Source organism: Cebidichthys violaceus, unplaced genomic scaffold (assembly GCF_023349555.1).
Source record: "Cebidichthys violaceus isolate CVI_PGR_0920_01 unplaced genomic scaffold, fCebVio1.0.p SCAF_75, whole genome shotgun sequence".
Lineage (NCBI taxonomy): Eukaryota > Metazoa > Chordata > Actinopteri > Perciformes > Stichaeidae > Cebidichthys > Cebidichthys violaceus.
The window spans coordinates 227-21,256 of NW_027176959.1; the positions used below are offsets into that span (position 1 = coordinate 227).

General features: G+C 44.1%; 1 protein-coding gene across 1 annotated transcript in view; it reads right to left on the minus strand.

Moving 5' to 3' along the window:
• Positions 1–381: 381 nt before the first annotated feature.
• Positions 382–21,030, minus strand: part of LOC137892075 (thyroid hormone receptor alpha-like) — a gene marked incomplete at its 3' end in the record, with an annotated part of 42,279 nt that continues 21,630 nt past the window's right edge. Inside the window, exons 2-7 of the mRNA XM_068736976.1 lie at positions 19,348–19,576; positions 9,602–9,663; positions 7,347–7,468; positions 4,093–4,240; positions 2,500–2,705; positions 382–528 (exon numbers count right to left, since the gene is read on the minus strand). Of these exons, the coding sequence (XP_068593077.1) occupies positions 382–528; positions 2,500–2,705; positions 4,093–4,240; positions 7,347–7,468; positions 9,602–9,663; positions 19,348–19,403 (741 nt within the window). The remainder of the gene's footprint in view (positions 529–2,499; positions 2,706–4,092; positions 4,241–7,346; positions 7,469–9,601; positions 9,664–19,347; positions 19,577–21,030) is intronic.

A 21,030-nucleotide genomic window follows, 5' to 3' on the forward strand; every position in this document is an offset into this window, starting at 1 on the left:
GGTTTTGGAAAAGCTAAAAAAAATAAATAAAACAAAGACACCGCCCTGCAAACTCTTTAGATGTTGATGGACTCTTACTACAGCCCAACATGTAGAGAAATGAGTTGAATGAGATTTTATTTTGTAAATTTGTCACTTTAATCTCAGATTTTTCTCCATATTCTGTTCTACAATGGCCCCAATATCCCGTCGGCGCTCCGGATGAAAAGCACCCACAAGTTTCTGCAACAGACTGGAACTATGTTTGCATGTTGAAACGGATTTACACACACACACACACACACACACACACACACACACACACACACACACACACACACACACACACACACACACACACACACACACACACACACACACACACACACACACAGAACCTACCTCTGAGAACATGGGCAGTTTCTTGGCGAAGTCAACGACGCGCGTGATGGCCGGGGTCATGATCTTGGTGAACTCGCTGAAGGCCTCCAGGTCCACCTTATCCCCGTCAGACGTGGGCACGATGGGACCCTGGCCGATGTCGTCCGACTGGAAGCAACACATGACGCTCTTAGCTGAGTGAAACCTAACGCAGGTATGTGACACCATCCTGTTTTGAACTCGAGAGCTATGGCAGACAGGGAAACGGCTTTAAGCAACATATGGACCACTGGAGGGAAACCTGGGGGTCGACGGCAGGATGTTGTGATGAAGGGAAAGAACAAACTGTAACGCCTGTAAAATCATGTACTGATGTTTTATATACAAGATTATGGACAGGAAGTTACTATATTCTGGCTGCCGTCATTAATGGATTTTCAAATACTACAAATAGTGGAATCATTCTTCTCAATGTTGAACAAAAACTGAATTTTTCTGAAATTTACGGGAACTTGTGGTTATCTGCCTTTTTGGAGGTGAAAAGCTCGCCGGCCAGTCACACTCTCAGAGCGGCTACAGAGGAGCAGGCAGTGGGCAGTCCAGCGGTAGTCAACACGATTAACAGCCTCCAGCCATAGACGTTGTGGTGTTTGGGTTTAACGAGTGACCGTGTTAACTGGTGACTCTCGGCTCAATGTGTTCGAGGTTGCTGTTGAAAACACGAACAGAACATGTAGGAGTCCTCGACAAAGCCTTTAATCAATTTCAATATACATATTTATCCGCGTTTATTATCTACGCCGACCATTTCTGCAAGTTACTACGAGTAACCACATACACGTTCGGCTGAAAGTCACCAGTTAACACGGTCACCCGTTGAACTGAAACACCTCTTAAACGGTTGTGATCCTGTCTGAATTCTGGACAGTTGAGTCGGCTGTTGGAATATCGGTTATGACGACCAAACAGGCAAAAACCCGACATTTTGATGCTGTTGACAGTTTAAACTCAATGTTAAAAGTTTGATAACTCGAAAAAAGAAAACTCGCACACATAATTCTGATGATAAAAGGGTCTAAAATAAAAACTCAAAGAAGGATTAATACAGTCCTTGTTTCTCTCTGAAGCAGTGAAGCTGCTGTAACAGTAACAGTCAGTAGCTGTGCTCTGATTGGCCCAGCCTGCTGTGTCACTTGCTCCAAAAAAAACGGAATCCCAGCAGACCTTCAAAAGCTGTTGTCGACTGTTAACTTAACTGTCTTTTCCTTATGGAATGGTTGGCCGGTAACTGCCATCTGACATTTGCCTCAGGCTTACCGTCTGCGGTGGAGACACGTGCACATGCAGCACGTGCACATGCAGCACGTGCAACCGACTCACATGGGGCGGCACACAAACGGCTCCTTTTTGAAAATTAAAAAGCGATCTCTTGTGCGTTTCAGCTGGAAGCAGAAACAACTTTTGACAAACTGTGGGCGGAGCTTTTTTGGAGTAATGAGCGACATAAAAGGAGGAATGAGCTACTGTGCGGACGCTGCAAGTAGTTCATACAAATCAGAATAACAGATTCTGCGAGTGTGAGGGAGGTAATCCTAAAGACTAGCCCGATTTAAATGGCCATTCATGACAATATGACATAATTTGTTACTTTTGTTGGTCCAGTTTTTAGCTCAAAAGCTAGTCAGGAGCCGAGCCTGCTGCATACGTTTCTATCCCAATGCTATGTGTCGATATACGAATATTATGATGTTCTAGCTGCCATGCTGCAGATCAAATTGAAGCTCCTGTGTGCTACGATGGTAAAATGACTGTTTTTTTTGTCTATGGAGTCTCGTGGCTTTGAAGAGAACGTAGATAGCTGCTTCAAAAAGCTGTGTGGCAGCAAGATGAAGCGGTGAAAATATTCTAAATATAGTGTACACATAAACTGATAGATCTTCTTTTGGGCTGTGCTTTCTTATACTTGCTGCTGCTCCTTTTTTCGTTGTTGAAAGAACACAGGGGATACAGGCCAGCGTGATGTAAAATTGAACCCCACGCGTCGGCTGCAATGGACTTGTTTGTGAAACATTTGCGTTCATCATCACGCAGCGGCTCTCTGCCTGAAGCCTCTGTCTGCTTTAGAAACTAGAATCTTACCAGGAACTTGCGCTTCTGCTTCCAGCTGGAGCCCTGGGCGTTGGTGTGCCGGTGGGCCTCCGTTGCCATCCTGATGAGATCCCACTCTGCGCTGTTCGGCTCCGGCCGCGTCTGCAACGTCCGCACCATCTCCTCCCTCTTCCTTTTCTGTCGGTTCTCCTCGATCAGACGCCGCTTGGCCACGCGCTTCGAATCGTCCAACACCACTGATCGGTGGGACGGGGGGGGGAGACGGACATTAAGGCGAGTTAATGCAGTGAAAAAGGAACATCGACTGCATGACACTAGATTAATACAAAAGAAAGTATATGGAAATTCAGCTTTCTCAGAACTGAAGCTGAATGCCCGCTCAGATGTAACACTGAAAGCTAAAATCAAACATACGGACTAAGAGAGCTGTTATTATATAAAACAATGTAAATGTGAGGTCACAATACTAAATGTTGTATGGACACAATGTCCAACGTTATTTCTCTGGTTACTAGTTATTAGCTGCGCCTCCACTGCAACAAATCACAGCACAAAAATGTAAAGGACCAACTGCTGTGAAATTTAACCATCATAATTAAATTTGAGTGTCATTCATCAAAATTATCACAAGGAATGGAACGTCCATTTCGTTTACCCACGAGAGCAGCTGTACCGCTAAATCAATATCAATGAATTAGATTGTGTGTGTGTGTGTGTGTGTGTGTGTTCTCTGTTATTCCGCTCCGCCTCAACTAGGCAGACAAATGTGATTAGGGAGGGGCTAATAACTACGGTTAAAATAGTTCCTGCATGAAACTGCACACAACGAGGTCTGTGGATTACCTTCAGTAACAGAGTCATGATATCTAGACAGAGACATTAATGATGTTGAGTTTTCCGAATGTATTTTTTTGGCGCTTTGAGCACCACAAGCGAAGTGCCATGTAATCCTATTATTTTCGATAAAAAGCAGACATCTCTACGGCCGATCTAAATTGATAAATAGCACTAGAGGATGAGTATTTTTGATTTTGGACGGAAGAGTCCCACGAAAGACCGTAGTATTGATCAGCTCAGACGTTATTGTTTCTTTTATCGGTACTTATTAACATCTGTTAATTTGTCATCATGCTGCAGCATCTCCTCTGCTCTCTGTGTCGGGACTGAGCTACTCCCAAAACACACACACACACACACACACACACACACACACACACACACACACACACACACACACACACACACTCCCTGTAGTTCACCGCCGGCTAGCTCGGCTAATTACAACAAGCTAAAACAAAAGCTGTCTGTATTCAGACTAATCAGATTAATCTGCCACATATCTTAAAATTATTGTTAAATTAAGAATATAAAAACATTCTAATCCTGTTTTGAATTTATTCTTTCTTTAAACTAATACGTTAAAAAGCAATTATCTAGTCATGAAAAAGAACCGATAAGAGTGGCAGTATTGATAAATCCTAACGACATGTGATGCACACTGTTTATTATGTGCCCCTAACATGGATTAAATAGTTTTGCGTAGTGACAGTAGCAACCGTAACCCCATAGATCTCTTTAGAAATACTAGTAGCAATAAGAATACATAATCTAATGTTAACTCACAGTCCATGGCCATGCCCACAGCGATGCACTTCTTGAAGCGGCACAGCTGGCACTGGTTGCGTGTGATCTTATCGATGATGCAGCAGGCTTCATATTTACAGGAGTAAGCTGGATGGAGGTTCTTCTGGATGGTCCGGCGGAAGAAACCCTGAAGAGAGCAAAGGAAATGGAGAAAGAAGAAGAAAAGACAAAAGGGAGAAACAGTAAAATAAAGGAATACAAAATTAAAGAAATAAGAGCGAAAGAGCACTCAAGAGATTGAGGGAAATATGCAACCCCATAGCCTCAAAATTAAATCCTCCAATTACATGTTCTTGCCTTTTAATCAGCATAAAACAAGTGCATCCAGTGGCTCATATCACATGGCAGGGTGATGATTGCATGGCAGGAACCTGATTGCCAAGAATAATAAGTAATGAAGCGATGCCATGACTGATCGTCTCTTAGTGACCGCTTTTGAACGAGACAGTGGGGGAGCAGTTTGATTAGAAATCACGCTCTGAGTGGTGACCCAGGCTGTGGAAACACGTGTCTGACTCTGGGACGATCAGCACCGGTTCCCCTCTGCTCTGCTCCCTGTGCACCAACAGCTGCACCTCCAGTCTCCGTCAAGCTCCTGAAACGGACTCATCTCTGGTGGGGATGAGTCCGTCTACAGGTGGGAGATTGACCATCTGGTGACCTGGTGTGGTCAGAACAACTTGGAGCTCAACACTCTGAAGACAGTGGAGATGGTTGTGGATTTTAAAGTCAGCCCCACCTGCCCACACAACTCTGTGTGACTACCCTGTTGCCACTGCACAGTCCTTTCGCTTCCTTGGCTTCATCATCATCACCCCACATTTAGTTTAAACTGAACAACTCCCTCATCAAAAAAAAGCACAACAGAGGATGTACCTTCTGCGGCAGCTGAAGAAGTTTAACCTGCCAAAGACAACGATGGTGCACTTCTACACTGCCATCACTGAGACCATCCTCACCTCCTCCGTATCCATCTGGTACGCTGCTGACACTGCCAAGGACAAGGGCAGACTGCAGAGTATCATTTGCTCTGCGGAGACGGTGATCGGCTGCAATCTGCCGTCCCTCCAGGACCCTGAGGCAGGCAGGAAAGATTGTCTCCCACAAACTCTTTGAACCACTCCCCTCTGGCAGGAGGAGTAAGGGTTGCCAGGTTGCCACTGCCAACCATTTTGAGAAGTTGGCAACCAATTCTTGCTACTTGCGTACGCACAGGCATTTGTTTTAGAGGCAATGGAGAAGCAGATCAAGTTGTTTGACTGAGGGGTTTAAAGTATGACGAACTTGTCAACATCACAAACGAATGTGCAAATTGATTCAGCTGACAAAGAACCAGATGCCAGCCTGGCAACCACTTTTAAAAGTAAGTGCTGAGCCCCGACACATTTACGCACGTCTTCACGACTTTATCTCTTTACAAGAGATACATATTCTTTTTTTATTTCGTACTGTGAACCTTTGCACATTTCTTGAACAAATTTGCTCACAAACCTACAACCTTTAAAACACTGCACAGCTCTTTCATTTTGATTCAGATATCATTTTTGCAATACTTGCTTTTTTTTTTTTAAACTTAATTTTCTCTTACTTTGTTTCTGTTCTGCACCAATGCAATTTTATTTTATGTAAAATCTACATGGCAATAATCCGGATTCTGAATATATTCAGACTCTCATGGGTTTGTGAATCCCCTGAAGCTAATTTCTTCTTTTCAACACCACAGCAGGATTTCAGTGTGCCTCATTTCCTGTGTGAGAGCGGCATAAGACATTTTTAGGGACTGCATACTGTCTGCTCTACGGGGTGCCATTAATTGGATAATAAAGCACGGCCCAGCAGCCACCGACTACTGCAATCAAGAGGCCTCCAGTCAAGTTAGAACTGTATGAATTAATTTAAAAAAAACAGGAAAATAAAGTTCAATTTGCTTTAGGCCTTAAATCCTGGATGATAATAATCAGTGTAGACAGCAAAGCTTACAGTCAATTAATCACTGGAGTTCTGTATTCTTTATTTGGTACTCTAGTTTTAAAGACTTTTTGCAAATTGTAGCACTCTTAACATTAGATTTCCCCAACTTCTAGGCAGCTGTTTTCTCTTGTTCATATCAGTAGAGTATTGCAGTTGAATTTGCTTCCAAAGAGTTGAAAGCTGTTGAGACAGAGGGTTGTGTTCCAAAACTATTTCTAGGCAACTAGCAGTTATTTCATCCTTGGCTGAAAATAGTCCCCAACAAATTCACTATTTATCTTTGCTTGAATAATGTTTGCTAAAATCTACAGTGCCCAGCTGTTTTCAGAAATAACTGAGCCACTTTTAACAACTCACACCTTCAGTGGGAGCCAGTGGACTTGAGGCTGAGTGCCACAGACACTTTGTACAGAAGTCAGAAAGATTTGAGAGACAAACTAAGACATGTCAAAAGATTGGTCCAAATCCAAGTCTTTTGGTCCAATACAATTGGACACAAGAGGCTGTTGTAGGAGCCTTTAATTGGTTAATTCAACCAAGAAAAACTTTTCATGAGCTCGCTCTCTGTTTTCACTCAGAGTCAGCTGACTCTAGGCGTTCACAATCGAATTTTGCCATGGCCTCTGTTAAGCATTAATCTAGCTGTTGTCAGAATTTAATTAAATGCTTCTTTTGTGGATGTGAATGTGCACTTGATGGCTGAAGCTAAAGATACATGTTCCAGGCAAAAAGTCAGCAGCTGATAAGAGGACATGTAGATGAAAACACAACATTGTTCTTGTAATGTAGTGCAAAGCTAGTAAATCTAATCTCATGTCGAGTAAAACGGACGATAAAGCAGGGTATGCTTTAGGGCGTGGCTACCTTGTGATTGACGGGTCGCTACCACGGCGTTGTCCGTGTTTTAGTGTTAGAACTTTAAGCCTTTCATAGTGTGTTTTTCAGTTCATGAAAGTTTATTGTAACATTTTAATTGCCTCAATACGTCTTGTTCAGGGTTGTAATAAGCTCCACCCCCTTGCGTCACTGAGCAAAAAAACAAGATGGCCGAACTCGACGCTTCAAAACCGTAGTCCACAAACCAACTGGTGACATCACGGTGACTACGTCCACGTCTTACATACATTCTATGGGTGAAATCCAAAGCTTGACAGGCCTGCCATGCCCGAGTACGACTGCTAAGCTACGATTGGACATGCTTGGTTTCGGGGGAGGGGCTTCATCATCTGATCGTTCAGTGAGAGGGGGATGCTGCACTGTACCTTGCAACCCTCACAGGTGATGCAGCGGTAGTGGTAGCCGGTCGCCTTGTCCCCGCACACCACGCACGGCTCATCCTTCTCCAGGTAGCTGGGGATGTACCCTGGAACAGAGACACTAAGAGCTATAGGAGAGGAGGAGGAGGAGGAGGAGGAGGAGGAGGTTGGAGAGGAAGACAGGGTGGAAATGAGAGACGGATGAACAGTGAGTGTGAGCCGAGGAGGCCGGGAAGGACGGTGAGGATGACGAGGTAAGGGGAGGGGCCGGAAAGGAAGAGGAGGAGAGCGGTGGCGATGAGGAGGAGGAGATGAGGGGGTAGAGGGAGTGGAGGAGGAGAGGGAGGAGGGGGCTGAGTGTTATACCAGGGGCCTCAATCAAGCTCCTGTGCATAGGGGCCCCAAGGATAGAACGTATCCAAGAAGTCTTTTCTGCACACAGACATGACAACACGCCAGCTGACGAGGTTTACAGACACATTCCCAGAGTTCATGAAATATGCTTTTCATCTTTTAATTTGCTTCTTTATATCTCTTGAGAGGTGAAATGTTTAATTATTTTTACTCACAATACGTAACTCTACATACAATTTGCAGCTTTCTTTTAAGTTATAGTCTTCAGACCAGTGACTGCTGTAGCAATCTTTGCATTCTGTCTCTTTGTCTGTCACTATTAATTGGAAGATTGGAAAACAAAGCAAATGTGAAATACAAAACAAATTGTTAAATTAAAAACACCTTTTAACGTTATTCAGTTTTTTGATTATTAAATAAATAGTTTTTCACTGAGACATTCATTTTCCATGCCACATTAAAACATATATTGTATTCAACAATCATAATAAATGTGTAGTGTGTTTCACTTTATTTGTTTGATTTGTTTTAATTGAATCATTATAAACCTTCCATAATCTGGTACAAAGCATTATTTTACTGATATTTTCTGTGATCCTCTATCAGCAACATCATCTTGTGTTTAAGTTATTTTATTTATTGGTTTCAGTCAATTTCATCCTTGTTTACAACAGTTGAATACTATGTGTTGTTTATTGTATGTGTCAATTGCTTGTGGAGAAGATCAAAGGAATAGAAATGAATATTTTTCAAATATTTTATTGATTTTTTTCCTTTAAATGAAGGCATAATAAAAACATGACTGGATAAGAATGATCAATTGGGCTGATGTGCGTGGGGTAAATCCTTGTGTCTGTTCCTACTAAGAGCATACATGTGATTCATCAAGTGATCGTCAGGAGCTGCTCGTCCAATACGCTAAATCACTGTATGAAACGGGTAATTTACTTCATAAATAAGTCTTTTATTCACTTGGAGGCACTTTTATGTTTCTAAGTTGCCTCTTTAGGGCATTCTTAAGTATAATTCCCAGAACTTAAAAAACATACTGTAGGCCCTGATTTCAAGAGAAAAACGTTGTTTTTGGGCCAAATCAAGCAGAACTGTACCGTAAGTGTCTGGCGTTACATATGCTCTTGCCCTGATGCCTATTGCTTCATTGTTTGCTGTTAAGACCTTCACATTTGGCTTAGAAATGTATGCATGTTGAAGGACTACGGGCGTACCCGTCGATGATGACCTTACTCTCTCCAGGCCCAATATGCGATTCAAAAATAAACGCCGACAGGTTTCTTTACATCAATAATGTGTAAAACCTTGTTTGCTATTATGATCGGCTGAAATGCTAGAACTCACATTATAATGTGTAATACTTTCGTTTAGTAGTGTATTTTATAGGGTTAAGAAATACTGATCCTTTATTTAATGAGAGGATTTGTTTTCATCTGTGATAAAGCATTGAGGATTTTTTTTTTTTTACAATTGTTGGTCATGAATGATGGGTAAAAATATGTGCTGAATAAAGTTTAAAAACTGTAAATCACATTAATTTTGGTGGTTCTGTACTTGGTCGTGTACCTTAATAGGCTTGTCTGCAGATCTACTCAGATAAACCTCTTAAGCTCAGGTTTTGGTCGCCTAGGTGAGCTCCTTTGAGTCCAACAAAGCCTCTGAAGGAAAATAATATTGCTATAAAACGATGAGGAGGAGATTATCCCGGGAGTCACACCTAGGACGACATTGAAGGCCCAGGGGAGCCATCAGCGCCGTGATGGGCTGCACTGAACAGATCTCACAGCACATCAAACACACTGAGCGTCTCAGAGGGAACCTCGAGTTGTGTTCACTTGCTTGTTTGGACGGGACAAAAACACAAAGAGGCCAAGGAGGAGATGATGGATCCTCACCTGACACGCTCTTCAGCGAACAATGGCTGTTCTTGCTCTTTCTTTTCGGCACATCTGGCCACCTGGGAGGCGGGAGGAGGGGGTGGGGGGGGGGGGGAAGGATGAGAGCAATGTTACAGAGCGAAAAACAATCAGCCACTTAAGTCATTCCATTCTCAATTCTCTCTCAGCAGAGCGAGCCGCAAACACAACACCGCCCAACGAAGACCATGAGCTAAAAGAAGCTACAGCGCTACACACATTCCTCACTAGAATATCACAACCACTCTTTGTATGAAAATGCTAATCAATCAAGCTTTAAGCGAACTGGTTGTTGTTTTTTTTGCTCTCAATCTGCAACTAATGCAAAATGCTGTGACCAGAGGCTGATTTGAGCTAAGAAGTTGCCCCGCTGTATGTAACCGAGTTCAACTTTTCAACACTAACTTACAAAAAGCAGTGGACTCGTGTGAGATTGCTTGAGGACTTGCTGGAGTGCATGTATGCTTAATTAAAGTCCGCTTGGCTGAAGATAAGTCGCCGCGAAACAACTCGACCGGAGGCATGTCTGAATCAATTTTCTCTTTTCGTATGGCCCCTCATTTCCCCGTTGCTGTATTCGTGAATTCATTTTTGCTTTTCAACAAATATATTTCTTCACTTTCAGTCACATCTCCTATTGTTAAGATGTATAGAGGTAATTCACAGCCCAGCACATCTTGTGCTTTCAGTGTCCGTTCGGTATGAGGACTGAATCCTGCCTATACCAACACGTATGGAGACCACACACACCAGGGTGTAGATAATTCCTCCCCTCATCTCTTCCCCACCTCCTTCTATAATTCTCTATCCTTCCTCTTTCCTCGCTCTCACAGAATGGGGTCTGCCTTTGCTCCCGGCAGCAGATTTGGATTACCGTCCTCTCTCTCTCTCTCTCTCTTCCCTTTCATCTGTCCATCCCCACGTCTGGCTGTTTGCCCCCCCCCTCACCCATTCACATTTCCCTTTTCTCCTTCTCTTCTCTGTCCCTCCCACTTTGACTACCCCTCATTTCTTACTGTATGCTCCCTCGACTTTCCCTTTTTCTCTTCTTCCAGACATTTCTGTTATCCTCTCCTCTCTAAACTTCCATCAGCAGTATTAGGTAACACCACTCTCCTCCCTCCCTCCCTCCCTCCCTCCATTCCTCTCTGGCTGTCAAATCCACTTCCCTCTTCCAACCCCCCCAAAAAAAAAAAAAAAGTAGAAAAAAAAAAGATTGCTCTGACGTCTCTTTCTCTGTTCTCGCTGTTCTTCACGGTCGAGCAGACTTATTAATTCTATTGCTGTGCACATGGTCAGACAGTAACATGGTGGGAAACTGTCTGCTCCGGTCTCTGATCACTTTGAGCTGAGCTACCGAAACAGATACACACACGTTATCATACTGCCTCTATTAATTCAATAGTTTATGGAGCTTGTGACAGTGCTGACAGTGTTTACACAACATGAGGTCATTAATTAAATTCATCGGATGGTGGTGAGCACGTAAACGTCGGCGGTCTGGAGTCCATTTATGCAAAGACGCCAATCAAAATAATTATTGTGTCAAAGAGGACATATAGCGAGTACAAAAACACTTTATTACTACAAACTAGACATATACCGAGTACAAAAACACTTTATTATTACAAACTAGACATATAGCGAGTACAAAAACACACACAGTCTACTACGTTCTACATTGAAAAGACGTGGACATCTTTAAATACTGCGATTTGATGAGCTCTTTGCAATCAAAAGCTGCCTTGCTTATTTTTTGGCAGCAGAACAAGCTGAAAACACAACATCGGTCACCGTATATAATGTTTTTATGGTGAACATTTTAGCAAACAGTCACCCATTTGCACATGAAGAAGATTCAGATACATTGTCATCGTCTTAGAATTTCAGTAATGTCCACCCGACACATGCGAGTCCAGCATTCACTCTCACTATTTTTGCTCCGTTTTGGTCTCCTCCATTTCATCAAGGAAATATCTTACTCACCAGGTGCTAAATACTCCACTACGTTCACCAGCTGGTTGCCAACTTTGTCTGACTGATGTTTTGTTCTCAGTGGGTTTATCGAGCAAATATTGGGATGGATAACCAGAAAAAAATGATTGAAAGAAGCTAAAGCGCTCTGTCTGCTGAGCCTTGTCCTCTCTTTTGCCTCACTTCGACAAAGACAACGATGGCCGGAGTTTAGCTAGCTAATTAAGCTAACGTTAGCTTCATGGGGTCACCATCTCTGGCTGATTGTTTTGAATGTTTCCAGGACTACTACTGTGTGTAGTTAGCTTGGTAGCCGGACATGCTAACGTTTGGAACTTACGTTAGTTCAGACACACACAGTTACATCCATTCTGTACACTTCTGCTCTTGTATTTTTATTTGAATGGAGCAATTCAATATTCAGAGCATTAATATAGCAGCAAACAACTAGTTGATTGAGTGGAGGAATGTCTACCTGCGTTCTAATCCGAATCTCTCTGTTCTTTGTTTACACGCGCACGTGCATTTTAGTGCACGTGTGCGTGAACCCACTGGCTACACAGCAATAAATGCTGCCACAAAGCTTTGAATGGTGCTATAATTTCATTAAAACCGTACAATTAGAGGCTTTAACACCTCCATCCTAGGAACACATGGTGCTACAGCTGCAACAAATGCAGATACAGGCTCCGTCCAGAGGGCATCAGCTGAAACATCGTCAGCTGGAAGATGCTGCGGTGTGGCGGCTTTAACAAAAGCTTCAGTGTTAAGAATCACATGCATTAACAACTGATATCACCTCCCACACAATGAAAAGAAAGGAAACAGGCACATTTACATCAGTTGATTGCTACAGGCCCTCCCACTCTACAGGTTAGGCACCACGCTCTGTTTCACTAATCTCACCAAATGAACATGATGTACCAGTTTAAGGGAGTTCATGAAGAGTACAACAAATCAGTTCATGAAAAGCCATGTTTTATTTGAGAATTCCAGAGATTATATTAAAGTACATAAACGTGATAATCTTTTGGAAATCCAATTTGTGGACGACTGTTACGTTTGTCAGCAGGGACAATAACACAAACCGACACAGAGGCCAGCCTTCTCTTAACTCAACACACACCACACACACACACACACACACACACACACACACACACACACACTTACTTCTTACTTTATCTGCTGTAAACATGCACTAGAGCATATGAACGCCAGCGGCAGCACACACCCACTTCTAACGCACGCAGCAACAATACATTCACTCAAACACACCAACCTGTTGATGCAGTACGGCTGTAGGATGTGCATGCTGCTCAGTTGGCAGGAGTGTCAGAAGAAGAGGAAGAGGAAGAAGCAGAAGCACGTCGCCCCAGAGGCTCTTTTCTACCGTTTCCGCCTCCCAACAGCCTAGTTGAGTGTCGGTGCACGTGTGCGGTCGCGTGGCTCCGTTTGTTTGGTATTGCAACAGATCCGCTTCTTCAAAAGCAGAAAGCCTGAGCGTTCGCAGCTAATATAAGCTTTCATTGATCCATGAACCACTGAGAGGAGGAGGAGGAGGTCCTTAAATCCCCCGGCCACCGCCACGCCGAACCCACCCCCCGGTGACCCGAGCGCTCAAGTCCATCACAGTGAAGTACAGTAAGAGTCGAGTGCAGCCTGGAGCTGTTGCTATCAGCTGAGATATCTGAGACAGTAGTGGCTCTCTGCCTCAGACTGGCTGCTGGGAGGAACGACTACTCTGTTTATCCCCCCCCCCCCACCTCTCACTCCCTCCCTTCTAGTTGCTCTCGTCCAGCCTCCCCCAGCTCTCCCCGTCCCCCCCTCTGTCTGTCTCTGTCTGTGTGTGTGTGTGTGTGTGTGTGTGTGTGTGTGTGTGTGTGTGTGTGTGTGTGCACGTGTAGTTCCTCCCCTGGTGTTATGCTTACTGTCATCACAACACACCTTATCATCTGGTCTACCCTGTACAACCCCTCTTGCTCTCCATCGCTTCCTTTCCTTTCTCGATTCTTCTATCTCTCCTTGTTATTATTCTCTTTTTACAATCTCACTCACTGTCACTTTCTCCCTTCTATTCTTCTCCTTCTATTTTGCTCTCCAGGAGGAAACAATACAAAACAAAACAAAGTTCTGGCCTCTCTACATCCAAACTCAGTTAAGCTTTAATGTGAACTAGATTACATAACATCAGATTAACGCAGTCACCCCAGTACGGCTGACTGAGGTCTTATGAGGACACAAGAGATGCTTGATACCTCATCAATTGAATTAGAGTGCACTGTGATCTCGGTGATCCACCAAGTGTCATCATAGCCAGTTACTGTGGAGACCGCGGTTACGGCTGGATTTAAAACCACCATGAACAATAACGGGGTTCATCTCAGGCTAACAAGCCGCACAGCTCGCTGAGAAATACTCTACATCCTCAAGTAACAGTATTCAAATCACTGCCAGGCTGCCAACGAAAAATGCACGTATTCACTACAACGTCTCATATTCAGCATCGTCACGAATCCCATCGATACATCAACATCGTGAGTCAAGTCATTCTCGCCACTTTGCTGCCCTGACTTTTGAATTTTTAACAAAAATTTGACCTCATGATGGCGCTAGATTTAAAAAAAAAAAAAAAAAAGCATCTTAAAAGGGGAACCAAATTTCATGGCAACCCATCCGATATTTTTCAAAACTGAAAACTTTTCACTGAAATCCACAATCGTGAGCTTCATGGTGGTGCTACGGGAGCAGTCAACCAATCACCAGTCAGTAGACTTCATCCTCTGGGGATCACAAATGTCTGGTTCATACCGAAATATCTCAACTAACTAGTGGATGGACTGACCAGCATTGGCGTCCATTGACCCATGCCACTAGGTAGCTAAAATGAGGATCAGGTCGACATCTTACTAAAATATTTGAAGGCCTGTCTCAAATACACACCTGGTTTTCTCTGCAATTCAGGTTCATAAATGACCTTTTGCAAACGTTGCTGTTACTAAAATAGCCTGACAAGAGAAAGAATCCCAGCCAACCAACTGGGAATAAAATGAAAAACTAATCCCTCAATCATCCGGGATGTGGGAGGAATAGTCAGAGAAAATGTCCCTTTTATTCAAAGGGTGAATATTCTACTGTGGATTCATCTTATCGCCCTTCCTTGTCTCCTTTCTTACCACTCCTTTATTTCAGAGGTGAATTCCCCAAGGTCAGCTAACAGTCAGACGCTTGGCTGGCTGAAAAGCAGAAAAAAGCAAAAAAAAGAAAAGAAAGAAAGCCGCTGCTTTTACATTTGGGAGATGCTCTTATCGAGAGTGATCGAGCAGCGGTTCAGCGCCCGGTCAACGTCACGTGGCTGCTGTCACAATGGACACTAGGTAACAGTTGGTAGAGTAATGCCAAACACTAATCCACCCTCTCTCCGTGGCTGTAACCAGTCAGCGTTAAATCACTTCTAAAGATTACACAAACAAACACAGAGGGTCTTATGTCAGTGTTGTCTATCGGCATTCAATCATTCAGAAGTAAAAATCCATATTTCCAGACCGATCCCCACATTTGGCCACAGAGTGTGGCGTTCCAGCCGATCGCTTGGCCTCAACTTTGGATTGTTTGGATTGTTTGGATTATTACCTTCTGGGAACGAGGGTAACTTTAGTTTTTGGCGCAGATGGTTTCCACTCCAACAAAGCTGGATCTCGGATTGCTTTCTGCCAGTTTTATCACGTGACAAACTTCGCTCAGGTGCTCTTCATGGAGACCAACCATGCGACTTTTGGGACCGGAAACAACGGAGGGGACTGATGTGCCTCGGGTTCCAGTCCCAATATGTTGGCCTCCACATCACCGGTTTCTTTGACTATTGAACCGGACATTTTCAACACCCTTGTGATGGACTCAAATTTGAAGAGTTATGTGTCACTTTGTCTCTTGTCTCTGATGTAAAATGCAGCGGTAATGCCCTGGGCCTGAATCCCGGTCCAATCAGAAGAAGAGCCACCCAAAAGACTGAGATTATTTATTCGCTGAGCTGACTGTAGCTGCTCACATGATGTTGAGGATGCACTGGGTGGAAGAAAGTCAGCGCCATTGAACCTCTGGAGGCGCTCGTGGTTTTAGACCGTGACACGGTCCTAGAAGGTCGTGGTGCACTGGGGATGATCTCCGTTGTAACAGTCGTAGAACTTCCACGAACTCATGCCTGTGTCATGCTAACCACGGTTCCTGGGCGTAGATGCTATAGGTGGATAAAAGCGCTGACTTCGTCTCCCTGCTAATGGAGGAATGCTCGCCCCTGTAATATCCGCCAGCCCCCTGCTCGGTCTCGCTGATGTTGAGGGAGCGGTTACGTGGCCGGCAGCGCTGTCAGGCCGGCAACTGACTTCGGGGGTGGCGCCGATGGTGCGCGTGGCATTCCTCGCAGTCATGGGTCCCAAAGAGAGGACAAAGAGTGCGAGAGGGAACACATGGGACCGACGGTTGTTGCTTTTTGATTTGTTTAAAAAAATAAATAAAATGATGTACACACGCTCCCATGTGATGGACAACTGTCACGCTGAAATGAAATGACATGCTGGCATTACATTTAATTGAGAAGAAATCCTGCCTGCAGCTGTGTGACACATGATCGGCAGGGCGAAATCCGATAAATCGTACCATGTGAGTCGGTCGGGTCGGAAGACCAGTTAGAAGATGGAAAAAAAAAGTCTGGTGTTGTGGAGTTGGAAAGAAGCTACCAGACTCCTGCAAGCCAGCTGCTCAGCTCTGCTATTGAGGCTAAAGGCTACGTTAGCTGCTACGAGCAAAAAAACCCCACATATGTCCGACTGAACTGTCGGCGGTCGAGTTGCATTGTGGGTAACGTAGGCGCCAGATGAAGAGGAATGCGCAGAATCCTGTCTGCTGCTTCAATTCACATACTTTTAAAAAAACTGTCTAACAATTCTGCAAGGAATCTGCTTAATCCCTCAACACTTGGTTATTGGCCCGTGTCTCACACACTAGCGGGTCAAGAGGCTTGTGACTCGCCTGAGCTGCTAAACTCAACGTGCGACTACAGAGGGGTTACCTGAGGACAAGGCCTCGGTAAGGATAAAGCCCATTGGTCCATTGCAGCTCTACAGAGACGTCACTTTCTCAGAAAATATAAAAATATATAAAGTGTTTTTCAAACCTTGTGAAATAAACTGGAGGTGAAGGGATCTGTGTGCACAGTAGATAAGTGCCGAGTCAGAGCGGGAAAAAAAATGAAATGTCAACGTTTTTATTTTTCTGCTTTCATTTGTGCACAATGAATAGCGAACCAAACGCATCAATCCCACTCCGATATGGAACTAGTCAAAAGTTGCTTGTGAAAAGACTCAAACTGGACATTGGATTCATAAATCGATGAAAAGCTATAAGACTCCACCTGCATCGAAATAATATATTCCTTCAGATGAATTAAACAATCGTGCTTTTTTGAAACAAGCTCCGAAAACCCCCCCAAAAAAACGCTGATTAGTATTCTGCTTTGCAAAAATACAGAGACGCTCTCACCGCAAAACGGCACAACAACCCGTCTCTTTTGCATTATAAAATAAAGCTCCTAAACACACACACACACACACACACACACACACACACACACACACACACACACACACTTACTGCCCTTCTATTTCGATGCTAATTGAATTGCAATGGTGGAAGCCGACTGTCTCCTGAAATAATCAGAGGCTCCACACTGACACGCCCACGCACACACCAAATTCTATTCAGCATCCTCTACTCCAGGCTATGTGAAGTTCTGCATCAACATCTCTGTGTGTGCGTCAACTTGTTCATGAATGTGTGTGTGTAGCACTCTGTGACTCAGAAATCACAGAGGGGAGGGGTCACGGCATGAGGCAGCGCTCTCAAGAACACGTGCGTGCTCATTGACACCGAGAGAGAGAGAGAGAGAGAGAGAGAGAGAGAGAGAGAGAGAGAGAGAGAGAGACAGAGAGAGAGAGAGAGAGAGAGAGGAGAGAGAGAGAGACAGAGAGAGAGAGAGAGAGAGAGAGAGAGAGAGACAGAGAGAGAGAGAGAGACAGAGAGAGAGAGAGAGAAGAGAGAGAGAGAGAGAGAGAGAGAGAGAGAGAGAGAGAGAGAGAGAGAGACAGAGAGAGAGAGAGAGAGAGAGAGAGAGAGAGAGACAGAGAGAGAGAGAGAGAGAGAGAGAGACAGAGAGAGAGAGAGAGACAAGAGAGAGAGAGAGAGAGAGAGAGAGAGAGAGAGAGAGAGAGAGAGAGAGAGAGAGAGACACACACGCACATGCGCACCTAAACAAAAGCGACAATCCCCCCTGTTGATGTCACATATCGAGACGTCCTGAGCTGTCCTCTGATTTCTGTGGCATCCATCTGCCCTCACTGCTCCTAATCCGGCTCCCTGCACTCCACTAATCCACACACACACACGGCTGTACGACACACACACACACACACACACACACACACACACACACACACACACACACACACACACACACACGGCTGTACGACACACACACACACACACACACACACACACACACACACACACACACACACACACACACACACACGGCTGTACGACACACACACACACACACACTACCTGTATTGACATTCAACACGTACAGAAAAAAAAGATGTGCACATCTGCATGTTCAATGACGTGACCCAATCTCCTCAAATGAGGCTGCAAATGGAACGCACTCTGCAGAACCTTGGTCAGAGCCCAAAAATCGAGGGGTCACCAAATCAGTACAGGATTTTGTGAGACTTCGGTGGGCAGGACCTCGGACCGAACCTTGCTAGTGGGCCTTGTATGCTTTTTTTTTTTTTTTTTTTTTTAAAAGGCTCAGCGTTTGTGTTCACTTCTTCATCCGGTCCAAACTCGGCCTGTGTGAATTTATTCAATGAAACGGTGAGGGCAGCATGTGCGTGCGTGCGCGCGCGTGTCGTGTGTGTGTGTGTGTGTGTGTGTGTGTGTGTGTGTGTGTGTGTGTGTGTGTGTGTGTGTGTGTGTGTGTGTGACTGCACGTGCCGGAGAAATGGAGAGAGCACAGATGGCAGCGTGACAGAGTGTTCTGTCTTACCTCTCAAAAAAAAAAATACACTAAATACACTGAACCCTCCCTCCCAGCGATCCGGCCCGTTTCTCTATTTATAAAGCTCACGCTGCACAAGTGCTTGTTCTTTTTCTATTCTCCCTTTCATTAAAGCATCAAGTCTCTGATGCATTCATACCTCTGTCCCCCTTATATATATTCATAAATATATATAACATTAAATATATATATATATATATATATATATATATATATATATATATATATATACACGCAGTAGTTCTGTGAAGTGCTTGATTCAAATGATGTGAACTTGTGTTGATGCACCTCCTCCATTCGTCCATTTATTCATCCATCTGTCCATACATCCATTAATGCGTCCATCTATCTGTTCATGCATCCATCCCTCCATCCTTACAGGTATTCTTTCATCTATCAATTCTGTCAATCCATTGTTAATCTCTGCTTTCCTTTTAAGCTTTCGTCAAAGATGAAGGACACACACACATGCAGATGTAGCATCCATCACGGTTTGGTCCACACACACACACACACACACACACACACACACACACACACACACACACACACACACACACACCACACACACACACACACACACACACACACACACACACACACACACACACACACACACACACACACACACTCTCACCCTTTCTCGTCTCCCTCTGATGAGTTGCTATCCTGCTTGTTGGACATTGGCTCCATGTAGCCTTGGTCCCGTCCGGCAGCCAATCACAGGACAATGAGGCGGACCTCGACCTCGCCAGCTTGCTCAGCATTCGCCGGCGGCCCCTTCAACAGACAGCCATCTGAGAATCTGGGCAGCGGTTGGCTGAGAGGAGCACGGCGGGCGGGACATCAGTGGAAGCATAAGAGAGCTGGAGGGGCAGAGAGAGAAGTGAGAACAGACACATAGTGACATTAACATGGACACAATGAAAAGTTACATTTGAAATGAATAGGATTATATAACATTAGAGGTGTAGTAAATATAGGGAAGCTGTTTTGGATATATATTAAATCATTTATTTCCTTTAAAGCTCAAAACCTATTTTTCTCGCTATCACAATGCTAACAAGCTGATGTTTCACAAGTATTATGTTGACCATCTTCACCGTCTCAGGTTAGCGCGTTAGCATGCTAACACGACTCAGCGGCAGCTGAGGCTGCTGGGAATGCTTTTAGCTTTACAGGTATTTGGACAGATTTAAATTTCGGATGACCAAAAATTGCTACAATTCTTTTGAAAGAAGGCACGAATGGGTTTAAGAGTGAGAAATCATCTGCAATCATCTTTAACTCAAAGAGACAACACTCCACAGGTCAGACCCTTTCTTTCGGTTCAGTCCTCAATTTCCTCATTACATGTTTTGATTCGGACTTCACAGAGGCTGCTCTGCTTTCACAATACAGCCCCTGTGTTCGCCACTACAATCCAGCGCCTATTAGAGGAGACATACTCCAGCAAATCTAATTTACTGTAAGCTACTTACAAGTCCTCTGAAAGGAATTTTGGGTAAATTGCTCTCCACAATTATCATGTTTTTTTCCGCAGGTTTTTTAAATTCCTCCTCTATGGCTAAAGCTATCACAGCTACAGTTGGACCATGCAGGGAAACCGTAAAGGCAAACGTACGCTTCTCTGCCGGACTGTAGTGGTTTCATCACATTATATATTTTTCAATTGGTAATAAAAACCTGTTCATGCTCTAATTTTGCAGCCTTACTAAAACAATAAGGACAAAAGAAAAATGTTGTTTTATCCGACATGCAAGTCAGGTAAAACAATAAATTCCAAACATATGTTGGGGCCTCAAGATATATAAAAAAGGGGAGAATAAAGGAAAGTGTCGTTCTCTGACACAAGCCAGGTGGGTTAAAGGATTTCTGAAATGCTTGTAGTCAGCTAGCTAGGCTCTCGGGATGGCGACGTCTGTTGTTAGTCGACGGGTCCAACACTTTGGTCCAGACTTAATTATCTCAACAGCTATTGGATAGATTGCCATAAAGTTTCCTACAGACATTCATGCTCCCCAGAGGACAGTGACTTTGGTGGTCACCTTGATTTTTCCCCTGGCACCATCCTGAGGTGAAGTAAAATGTCTCAGTAACTGTTGGATGGAAAGCAGACATTCATGTCTCCCTCAAGACGAATTTAATACAACTTTTCGGGATCCTCTGCTCCATCAGGCCAACTTTTTATTCCTACGTTCCATGACGTCACCCATTGCATTGTGGACCATTTTGAAGCCTAGAAGTCGGCATTTTGGCCGTCGCCATCTTGGTTTTTGGTCCCAACGCTCAAAAAAAGACATTTTTTGGCGACAGAAAT